General features: G+C 60.1%; 1 protein-coding gene across 1 annotated transcript in view; it reads left to right on the top strand.

Annotated features, from left to right (window-relative positions):
* KCNN1 (potassium calcium-activated channel subfamily N member 1) overlaps positions 1-10,484 on the top strand; it is a 17,195-nt gene extending 6,711 nt beyond the window's left edge. Inside the window, exons 3-11 of the mRNA XM_039733345.1 lie at positions 607-1,047; positions 1,123-1,218; positions 2,128-2,216; positions 5,106-5,451; positions 6,005-6,115; positions 7,235-7,362; positions 8,189-8,197; positions 9,118-9,187; positions 9,945-10,484. Coding sequence (XP_039589279.1) covers positions 664-1,047; positions 1,123-1,218; positions 2,128-2,216; positions 5,106-5,451; positions 6,005-6,115; positions 7,235-7,362; positions 8,189-8,197; positions 9,118-9,187; positions 9,945-10,229 — 1,518 coding nt within the window. The 5' untranslated portion in view covers positions 607-663 and the 3' untranslated portion in view covers positions 10,230-10,484. The remainder of the gene's footprint in view (positions 1-606; positions 1,048-1,122; positions 1,219-2,127; positions 2,217-5,105; positions 5,452-6,004; positions 6,116-7,234; positions 7,363-8,188; positions 8,198-9,117; positions 9,188-9,944) is intronic.
* The last annotated feature ends 745 nt before the right edge of the window (positions 10,485-11,229 follow it).

The raw sequence follows: 11,229 nt of genomic DNA, 5'->3' as shown, positions 1-11,229 counted from the left end.
CGGGCGGAGCCCCCCGGGCACGGCGGCGGCACCGGGCACGGCGGCACCGGGGGCGGCGGGGACGCGCAGCCGCCGCTCGGGACCGGGGATGTCCCGCGGCTGCGGGGAGAGGACAGGGGACAGCGGCCACCGGGAGCCGAGGGTGGCCGTGTCCTGGCGGCCGTGTCCGCAGCGGGGGGGGCGGGACGCGGTTCCGTGGGCAGGACACGGACACGGACACGGCCCCGCGGGCAGGACGCGTGCCCGTGGTCACGGTGTGTCCCCGCCGCGGGCAGGACACGGCCACGTCCCCCACGAGCGCCACGCGTGGGCGGGACACGGACCTGTGGTCACTGCGTGTCCCTGTGGTCACTGCGTGTCCCCCCGCGGGCAGGACGTGACCCTGTGGTCACTCTGTGTCCCCCCACGCGCAGGACACGTCCCTGTGGTCACTGCGTGTCCCTGTGGTCACTGCGTGTCACCACGGCCAGGACATGTCCCCACCGCCGTCGAGGGCCCCCCGCTCCGCGCCGGGGAAGCAGCACCGGGGCCGCGCGGGATCCCCCCGCCCCCGTGTCCCCTCCCCGGCCACCCACCGTGTCCCCCCGCGTGTCCCCTGTCCCGCAGGTCGCCCCCGCGCCGCCGAGCCATGCGGGATCGCCCGGTGCTGTCGCCAGCAGAGCCATGAGCAGCTGTCGCTACAATGGGGGGGTGGCGCGGGCACGGGGACCCCCGAGCGCCGCCCGCACCCCGCAACCGCCGCACCGGGACCCGCAGCCGCCGAACCGGGACCCGCAGCCGCCGCTGCCCTGCCCCAGCCCCCGCCTGCAGGTCGTGGTGTCCCGGCCCGAGCAGACCGGAGCGGCGGAGCCCGGGCCCGGCGCGGCCCCGCCGGGGCCGGGGGCGGCGGAGGAGCGGCGGAACCAGAACATCGGCTACAAGCTGGGCCACCGGCGAGCGCTCTTCGAGAAGCGCAAGCGGCTCAGCGACTACGCGCTCATCTTCGGCATGTTCGGCATCGTGGTGATGGTCACCGAGACCGAGCTCTCCTGGGGGGTCTACACCAAGGTGGGGAGGGTCTCGGGGCGCGGGTGGGGGGCTCCGGGGTCCGGCTGATCTCACGGTGTGGCGGTGCTGCCGTAGGAGTCGTCGTATTCGTTCGCCCTGAAATGCCTTATCAGCCTCTCGACGCTCATCCTGCTGGGGCTCATCGTCATGTACCACGCCAGGGAGATCCAGGTGAGCGCACCTGGCACGCGGTGGCACCTGGCTGGGGTGGCAGCTGCTGGCGTCGGTCCCCGGGGTGGCACCAGACTGTCCCTGTGTCAAAAAAACAAAAAAAAAAAACCAAAAAAACCCAAAAACAAAAAAAAAAGGAAAAACCCGACCACTCTGGTCCTAAAAAGAAATAAAAAGAAGTTTTGGGTTTATAGTAAAAAAAGTCATCCTTAAAATAATAGTCCATAAGTTATTATTAATAGTCCGTACTTAATAGCCCATAAGTTAATACCCCGTAAGTTAATAACCCCGCAAATTAACCAAAATACCCCCTCAAATTAACAAAAAAACCCTTAATTTAACCAAAAACAACCCCCTCAAATTAACCAAGAAAGTCTCACATTAACAAAAAAACCCCACCTCAAATTTACCAAACCTCCTCTAATTAACCAAAATATCCTCTCAGATTAACCAAAACTCCCCAAATGAACCCAAAACCCCTCAAATTAACCAACTCCCCCTGAAATTAACTCCAAAACTCAAATTACCGCAAAACCCCCTCAAGTAACCAAAATACCTCCTCAAATTAACCCAAATACCGCCTTAAATTTATCAAATGCCTCAAATTAACCCCAAGGTCCCTCAAATTAACTAAAATACTCCCTCAAATTAACCAAAACCCCTGAAATTAACCCAAACCTCTTGAAATTAACCAAAATAGCCCCTTAAATTCATCAAAATGCCTCAAGTTAACCCAAAAACCCCACAGCTGTTCATGGTGGACAGCGGCGCCGTGACCTCGGGGCGCGTCTTCTTCACTGCGCTGCAATTAACCAAAATACCCTCTCAAATTTATCAAACACCTCCAATTAACTAAAATACTCCCTCAAATTAGCCAAAACCCCCTCAAATTAACCCAAAACCCCACAGCTGTTCATGGTGGACAATGGCGCCGACGACTGGTGCATCACCATGACCTCGGAGCGCGTCTTCTTCATCGCGCTGCAATTAACTAAAATGCCCTCTTAAATGAATCAAACGCCTCAAATTAACTCGTGTGGAGATAAAGGCTGTGTTTTAGGGGTTCCCATTTTGGGGTTTTCATGGGGTTTTTGTGGGGTTTTCATGGGTGGAGGTAGAGGCTGTGGTTTAGGGGTTCCATTTTGGGGTTTTCATGAGGTTTTCATGGTGGACACAAAAGCCGTGGTTTAGGGGTTCTGTTTTGGGGTTTTCATGGGGGTTTTGTGGGGTTTTCGTGGGTGGACACAAAGGTTGTGTTTTAGGGGTTCCATTTTGGGGTTTTCAAGGAGGGTTCTGAGTGAGGGGGTTTAGGTGGAACAGGGTGGGGGTGCAGCTGAGGAGGTGTCGAGGGGGTTTGAGGGGTGGGAGACCCCCATGGTTAGGATGTTTGGGGTTTGGCAGGGGAGATTGTCCCCAAGCTCCGCCGTGTCACCCTGGGGTGGGGCCTGCTGGGGCTGGGGGTGACACGGAGGGGACCAAAACTGGGGGTCCCTTAGAGGGAACCAAAGGTTTGGGGTCACACAGAGGGGTCTGAAGGTTGAGGGTCCTGCAGAGGGGTGCAAAGAGCTGGAGCTGCCAAGGGAACCAAAAATTTGGGGTCCCACAGAGGGGTCCGGGAATGTCATATTCCCACCGAGGGGATTCTCCAGGGCGCTCCTCAGCTGCTCCCCGCGGGGTCCCCAGAATGTCCCCGCAGGGTGCCCAGAATGTCCCCTGCGGTGTTCAGGAGTGTCCCTGCGGGGTGTCCGGAATGTCCCCGCGGGGTGTCGGGGATGTCCCTGCAGGGTGTCGGGAATGTCCCCGCGGGGTGTCGGGAGTGTCCCCGCGGGGTGTCGGGAGTGTCCCTGCGGGGTGCCCAAAGTGTCCCTGCGGGGTGTCGGGAATGTCCCTGCAGGGTGTCGGGGATGTCCCCGCGGGGTGTCCGGAATGTCCCCGCGGGGTGCCCAAAGTGTCCCCGCGGGGTGTCGGGGATGTCCCTGCGGGGTGTCCGGGATGTCCCCGCGGGGTGTCCGGGATGTCCCTGCGGGGTGTCCGGGATGTCCCCGCCGTGTCCCCGCCCCTGCTGGCCCCGAGCCCCCCCAGCCCCCGGGGGTCGCGCATTAACCGCTGTTGTTTTCCCTCCCTGCCCGCTCTGCTGCTTGCAGGGACAAACTGTGAGTGACCGCGGGGACCGTCCCGAGTGCCCGCAGGGACTGTCCCCCGCCCCAGGCTTCTGCTCCCGGACCCCCAGGATTTAGGATTGGCTGCGGCCGGGGGCGGGCGGGGGGCGCGGAAAGGGGCCCCGAGCCTTTTTCCTCTTGGAACCTCAGCAGCTGCTTCCTGTCCCCTCCCCGCTGTCCCCTGCCTTGGGGACCTCCGTGGTGGCTTTGGGGGACTTTCAGAGAGACCCCACAAGGAGCTGGGAGTCTCCAAAGGGTTTTTTTGCTCCTGGGATCCGACTTTTGTCCCTTCCTGTTCCCGCACGTTTTGGGGTCCTGGGGGCAATCCCGAGTGTTCCTTGGGAATGCGACTCCCGGGAATTGTCACGGTGCTGTCACCTCCCCCCTCGCCCCGGGCTGTCCCCGCCCTGTCCCTGCGGTGTCCCTCGGTGCCGGGTGAGGTTCCAAGCCCAGAGCAGGTTGGGAAGCAGCAATCCTAAATTCCTGACGCTTGAGACCCCACGCCCCCACCCGGGCTGGTTCCTCTGTCCCTTTTCCCTTTCCCCAATCCCATTCCCCTTTTCTGACCCCATTTCCCTTTCCCAATCCCATTTCCCCTTTCCCAATCCCATTTCCCCTTTCCCAATCCCATTTCCCTTTCCCACCCCATTTCCCCCTTTTCCCAATACCATTTCCCTTTCCCAATCCCATTCCCTTTCCCCACCCCATTTCCCTTTTCCCACCCCATTTCCCCCTTTCCCAATCCCATTTTCCCTTTCCCAATCCCATTCCCTTTCCCAATCCCATTTCCCTTTCCCAATCCCATTTCCCCTTTCCCAATCCCATTCCCTTTCCCAATCCCATTCCCTTTCCCAATCCCCATTTGGGGTCCTGGGGGCAATCCCGAGTGTTCCTTGGGAACGCGGGTCCCGGAATTGTCACCGTGCTGTCACCTCCCCCCTCGCCCCGGGCTGTCCCCGCCCTGTCCCTGCGGTGTCCCTCGGTGCCGGGTGAGGTTCCAAGCCCAGAGCAGGTTGGGAAGCAGCAATCCTAAATTCCTGACGCTTGAGACCCCACGCCCCCACCCGGGCTGGTTCCTCTGTCCCTTTTCCCTTTCCCCAATCCCATTCCCCTTTTCTAACCCCATTTCACTTTTCCCACCCCATTTCCCTTTCCCAATCCCATTTCCCTTTCCCAATCCCATTTTCCCTTTCCCAATCCCATTTCCCTTTCCCAATCCCATTCCCTTTCCCAATCCCATTTCCCTTTCCCAATCCCATTCCCTTTCCCAATCCCATTCCCTTTCCCAATCCCATTCCCTTTCCCAATCCCATTTCCCTTTCCCACCCCGTTTTCCCCTTTTCCCACCCCATGTCCCCGCATGTCCCCATCCCCTGCCCAGCTTGGCCGCTGCTCCGTGTCCCCCAGCCAGGCTTGTCCCCACCCTTGGGGACAGGGGGGTGGTGGCACCGCCGTGTTTGTGGCATCGGAATCTCGCAGTGTCCCCCGCTGTCCCCCCGCTGCCACCCGCGGTGGCCTTTGGTGACATCGGCGTCCTGTGCTTTTGGGGACAGCGGTGCCACCTCTGTGCTGTCCCCTCAGTGTCCGCCAACCCCACTCCCAACGGGACACAGCCCGGCCGTGGGACATCCCCATGGTGTCCCCAGTTCTGGCTTGGGGACAGCGCCCCAAACCCGCCGCGACGGGCACGAAATGGGGCAGTCAACGACCGCGGTGACATCGCTGTCCTGCGCTTCTGGGGACAGCAGTGCCACCTCTGTGCTGTCCCCTCATTGTCCCCGGGGGACACAGCCTGGCCATGGGACATCCCCATGGTGTCCCCAATTCCATCTTGGGGACAACGCCCCGAACCCACCGCCATGGGCACAAAAGGGGGGAGGAATTCTGTGACAGCGGTGACAGTGGTGACAGCGGTGCCACCACCCCGCGCAGGTACCACGACAAGCAGGAGGTGACCAGCAACTTCCTGGGGGCCATGTGGCTGATCTCCATCACCTTCCTGTCCATCGGCTACGGGGACATGGTGCCACACACCTACTGCGGCAAGGGCGTGTGCCTGCTCACCGGCATCATGGTGAGCCTGGGGACAGCCTGGGGACACGGGGACACGGCTGGGGACAGCCTGGGGACAGCCTGGGGACAGCCTGGGGACAGCCTGGGGACAGCCTGGGGACAGCCTGGGGACAGCCTGGGGACAGCCTGGGGACAGCCTGGGGACAGCCTGGGGACAGCCTGGGGACAGCCTGGGGACAGCCTGGGGACAGGCTGGGGACAGGCAGAGGACACGGCTTGGGACAAGGGGACATGGCAGGGGACAGGCAGAGGACAGAGGGACACGTCTGGGGACATGGCGGGGGACGCTGAGAGGGGACACCGTGTGGGGACAGGCGAGGGGACACTGGTGTGGGGACACCATGAGGGGACACCATGAGGTGGCACTGCCCTGGGGACACCGCGAGGACATTTTCCACTTGGGAAAAGGGATTATTTCCAATCCCATCTTGAGAAGCGAGTTGGGAATTTCACACTCCTGCCGTGTTTTATTTTTATATTTTTTTTAAAAAACCCAAATTAATGCAAAAATGCAAATGAAGGGGTGGGGCCAACGCTGTCCCCTGTCCCCGCAGGGCGCGGGCTGCACGGCGCTGGTGGTGGCCGTGGTGGCCCGGAAGCTGGAGCTGACCAAAGCCGAGAAACACGTCCACAACTTCATGATGGACACGCAGCTCACCAAGCGGGTGAGGCCGCGGGCCGGCCCCAAAAATGGGGGAAATCCCGCTAAAAATGGGAAAAAATGTTAGAACTGGGGAAAACCCCGTTAAAACCAATTGAAATGGGGAAAGTCCTGTTTGAAATGAAAAAAAACCTGTTAAATTTGGGGGAAAACCCCATTAAAACCAATTAAAATGGAAAAAAAGCTGTTAAAAGTAAAACCCATTAAAATGGGAAAAATCCCATTAAAAATAAGAAAAAAAAACCGTTTAAAATGGGGGGAAAATGTTAAAATTGGGGGAAAAGGTTAAAATTGGAGAAAACTCCATTAAAACCCATTAAAATGGGAAAAATCCCATTAAAAAAAACCCCACGTTAAAAATGGGGGGTAAATGTTAAAATTGGGGGGAAAAGGTTAAAATTGGAGAAAACTCCATTAAAAACCATTAAAATGGGAAAAATCTCATTAAAACCCATTAAAATGGGAAAAATCCCGTTAAAAATAGGAAAAAACTGAATTAGAAAAAATCCCATTAAAACCCATTAAAATGTGAAAAATCCCGTTAAAACTGGGGAAAAAATTGTTTAAAAAACCCCAAAACAATAAAACTGATTAAAATGGGTAAAAACCCATTAAAAACATTAAAACCCACTGAAATGGGAAAAAACCCATTGAAATTGGGGAAAACTCCATTAAAAGGAGGAAAACCCCATTAAAAATGGAAAAAAACCTGTTAAAATTGCGGGAAACCCCATTAAAACTTATTAAAATGGGGAAAATACTGCTAAAAATGGAAAAAAAAAGTTAAAATTGGGGAAAACCTCATTAAAATTGATTAAATTGGGAGAAATCCCTTTAAAACTCATTAAAAACTGGGGAAAGCCCCATAAAAACTGGGGAAAAATGGGGGAAACCCTATAAAGCTTGGAAGAACCTCCTTAAAACCTGGAAATACCACATCGAAACCAAGAGGAACTCCACTAAAAACCATGGAAAAACTCATGTAAAATTGAGAAAAAACCCAATTCAAACTGGGAAAAAAACCTACAAAACTGGGAAAAACCCACCAAAAAATGGGAAAAAAATGGGGAAAAGCCAATTTTGGTGTCCCTTCACGGGTGACCGGTGGGGTTTGGGGTTGCAGGTGAAGAACGCCGCTGCCAACGTGCTCAGGGAAACGTGGCTCATCTACAAGCACACCAAGCTGGTGAAGAAGATCGACCACGCCAAAGTTCGGACCCACCAGCGTAAGTTCCTCCAAGCCATCCATCAGTAAGTGCCACCGCTTTTCCTGCTTCCTTGTCACCTCCCCCGGCCAGCGCCCTGTCCCCAAAGGGGGTGTGGCCCCTCCCGGGTGGGTGACAGCTGCTCGCCCTTGGGGTGGCCTGGGTTTGTCGCCCTGGCGGGTGTCTCTGCTGGGTTTGTCACCTGGTTTTGGTGTCTGTTCTGGTCTTGGCACCTGGCCTTGTCCCCATTGCTGTCCGTCCACTGTCCCCAACCCTATTCTTGTCCCCTGCCCTTGTCCCTATTCCTTGTCTCCATTCTTGTCCCCTGTCCCCCATTCCACCGTCCCACTCCCCTGTCCTTGTCCTCTACCCCATTCTTGTCCCCTGCCCTTGTCCCCTGCCCTTGTCCCCATTCCTCGTTCCCTGTCCCTCATTCCCTTGTCCTCTCTCCTCTCTCTCTGTCCCCATCCCCTGTCCCCTGTCCTTGTCCTCCATCCGCTGTCCCCATCCCCTATTCCATCCCTGTCCCCTTGTGCCAGTCTGTGTCCCCCGCCTCTCCTGTCCCTGTCCCTGTCCCATCCCTGTCCCTGTCCCTGTCCCTGTCCCCGTCCCTGTCCCTGTGTCCCCGTCCCTGTCCCTGTCCCTGTCCCCGTCCCTCACCCCTGCTGGCACCACCAGCCCTGTGGGGTGACCCCCGGGCCCCCCCATCTTCGGGGTGGGGTTTGGGGTGTGGGGGTGTCCCGGCTGGGCCAGGGGGTCCCTTTGGGTCCCTTTGGGTCCCTTCGGGTCCCTCGGGGTGGGGGTGGTGGCGCTGTCGCGCTGTCCCCTCGGGTTTAACCCTTTGTTTTGTCTCTGTCGCGCCGCCCCCGCAGAGCTCAGAAGTAAGTGCCCCTCCTCCCCTCCCCCACCCAGCTTCGCCACGTTTGGGGTGGGGGGGACACCCCAAAACCCGGGGGGACACCCCAAAATGGGGGGGGGACACCCCAAAACCCGGGGGGACACCCCAAAATGGGGGGGGGACACCCCAAAACCCGGGGGGACACCCCAAAATGGGGGGGGGACACCCCAAAACCCGGGGGGACACCCCAAAATGGGGGGGGGACACCCCAAAACCCGGGGGGACACCCCAAAATGGGGGGGGGACACCCCAAAACCCGGGGGGACACCCCAAAATGGGGGGGGGACACCCCAAAACCCGGGGGGACACCCCAAAATGGGGGGGGGACACCCCAAAACCCGGGGGGACACCCCAAAATGGGGGGGGGACACCCCAAAACCCGGGGGGACACCCCAAAATGGGGGGGGGACACCCCAAAACCCGGGGGGACACCCCAAAATGGGGGGGGGACACCCCAAAACCCGGGGGGACACCCCAAAATGGGGGGGGGACACCCCAAAACCCGGGGGGACACCCCAAAATGGGGGGGGGACACCCCAAAACCCGGGGGGACACCCCAAAATGGGGGGGGGACACCCCAAAACCCGGGGGGACACCCCAAAATGGGGGGGGGACACCCCAAAACCGGGGACAGAGGTGACAGAGGTGACAGAGGTGACAGCACTCCAGGGGGGGTGACAGCACTTCTGGGAGGGTGACAGAGCTTCTTGGGGGAGGTGACAGTGCTCCTGGGGGGTGACAACGCTGCTGGGGGGGGAGTGACAGCGCTCCTGGGGGGTGACAGAGCTCCTGGGGGGTGACAGCACTCCAGGGGGGGTGACAGCACTTCTGGGAGGGTGACAGCGCTCCTGGGGGGTGACAGCTCTCCCGGGCGTGTCCCCAAGCCTGGCGCTGTCCCCTCAGGCTGAGGAGTGTGAAGATGGAGCAGCGCAAACTCAACGACCAGGCCAACACCCTGGTGGACCTGGCCAAGGTGAGCTGCTTCCCAAAAACCCCATTGCTGGGGGGTCAGCACCAAAAAACCCCATTGCTGTGGGGTCAGACCCAAAAAACCCCATTGCTGGGGGGTCAGCACCAAAAAACACCATTATTGTGGGGTCAGCCCCAAAAAACACCATTATTGTGGGGTCAGCCCCAAAAAACCCCATTGTTTTGGGGTCACAGCCATCCCTTCCCCCAAACCCCCATTGTTTTGGGGTCTTGCTGACTGTGCCCCTGTTGTTTTGGGGTCCCCCTTTCCCCACCCCCCCACATTTCGGGGTCCCCTGAGCCGTGCCCCCCATTTCGGGGTCGGTGTCTGACAGACACAGTCGGTGACCCCTGCCCCCACACCCCCAATGTTTTGGGGTCCCCCTGCCCCCATTTGGGGTCCCCCTGACCCGTGCCCCCCATTTCGGGGTCCCCCTGACCCGTGCCCCCCCCCATTCGGGGTGCCCTGACCCGTGCCCCCCATTTGGGGTCCCGCAGGCGCAGTCGGTGACCCGTGTCCCCATACCCCCGTGTTTTTGGGGTTCCTCTGCCCCACCGCCCCCATTTCGGGGTTCCTTGTCCCCCCCGTTCGGGTGCCCTGAGCCGTGCCCCCGTTGGGGGTCCCGCAGGCGCAGTCGGTGACCCCTGTCCCCATATCCCCCGTGGTTTTGGGGTTCCCCTGCCCCCACCCCTCAATGTTTTGGGGTCCCCCCACCCCCCCCATTTCGGGGTCCCCCCATGTCGCTGTCCGTGTCCCGCAGGCGCAGTCGGTGATGCTGGAGCTGCTCTCGGAGCTGCAGGAGCGCCACGAGGAGCTGGGGCAGCGCCTGGGGGCGCTGGAGGCGCAGCTGGAGGCGCTGGGGGGGCTCCTGCAGGCGCTGCCCGCGCTGCTGGCCCGGGCCCTGGGCACGGGGACACCCCCGGGGACAGCCACGGGGACAGCCACGGCCCCCGGGACAGCCACGGCACCGGGGACACCGCGGGACAGCGGCGACACCGCGCCCTGCAGCCCCCGCCGCCACGGCACCGGCAGCGACAGCGGCTGAGGGACAGCGGCGGGACAGCGGCAGGACACTGTGTGTCACCTGTGTCACCTGTGTGTCACCCGTGTCACCTCCGAGTGATGGGGAGAGCGACTGAGAGACAGCGGCAGGACACCATGTGTCACCTGTGTGTCACCTGTGTGTCACCTGTGTCACTCGTGTCACCTGTGTGTCACCTCAGAGTGATGGGGAGAGCGGCTGAGGGACAGCGGCAGGACACTGTGTGTCACCTGTGTCACCTGTGTGTCACCCGTGTCACCTCGGAGTGATGGGGACAGCGGCTGAGGGACAGCGGCGGGACACCATGTGTCACCTGTGTGTCACCTGTGTCACCTCGGAGTGATGGGGACAGCGGCTGAGCGACAGCGGCGGGACACCGTGTGTCACCTGTGTCACCTGTGTCACCTCCAAGTGATGGGGAGAGCGGCTGAGAGACAGCACCGTGTCACCCGTGTCACTGTGTGTCACCCGTGTCACCTCGGACACGGCAGTGTGTCACCGCGTGTGGCCGTGTCACCGTGTGTCACCTCGGGGTGCTGGGGACACCCCCCTCTCCCCTTCTGTCACCTGGGACGGCGGGTGACCCCGTGGGGGGGCTTGGGGACACCCTTTGTGTCCCCCCACAATTTTGGGGTGCGGGGAGGGGGTCACAGACCCCTCTGTACCCTCCTGATTTTGGGGTACGGGGGGGTCCCAGACCCCTTTTCACCCCCGGAGTTTCGGGGTGCGGGGGGTCCCAGCCCCCCCGGTTTCGGGGTGCGGGGGGTCCCAGCCCCCCCCGGTTTCGGGGTGCGGGGGGTCCCCGTGTTTATCTCTGGCCATCGTGTGGCTGTTCCCGTAGCTTTGTTCTGGAAAGCTCTCTATAAACTCCTGCGTTCACTGTGCTGGACCCCCCCCAAAACCCCCCCGGGACCCCCCAAAATCCCTCCGGGACCCCCCAATTGGTGGGAGCCGAGCTGAGCCTTTTTTTTTTGGGGGGGGGGGGGGGGGGGGGGGGGGGGGG

This window comes from Passer montanus, unplaced genomic scaffold, assembly GCF_014805655.1.
Source record: "Passer montanus isolate IOZ18808 unplaced genomic scaffold, ASM1480565v1 scaffold112, whole genome shotgun sequence".
Lineage (NCBI taxonomy): Eukaryota > Metazoa > Chordata > Aves > Passeriformes > Passeridae > Passer > Passer montanus.
The sequence above is the reverse complement of the archived record's forward strand: the minus strand, read 5'-3'. Positions and strand labels throughout refer to the sequence as shown.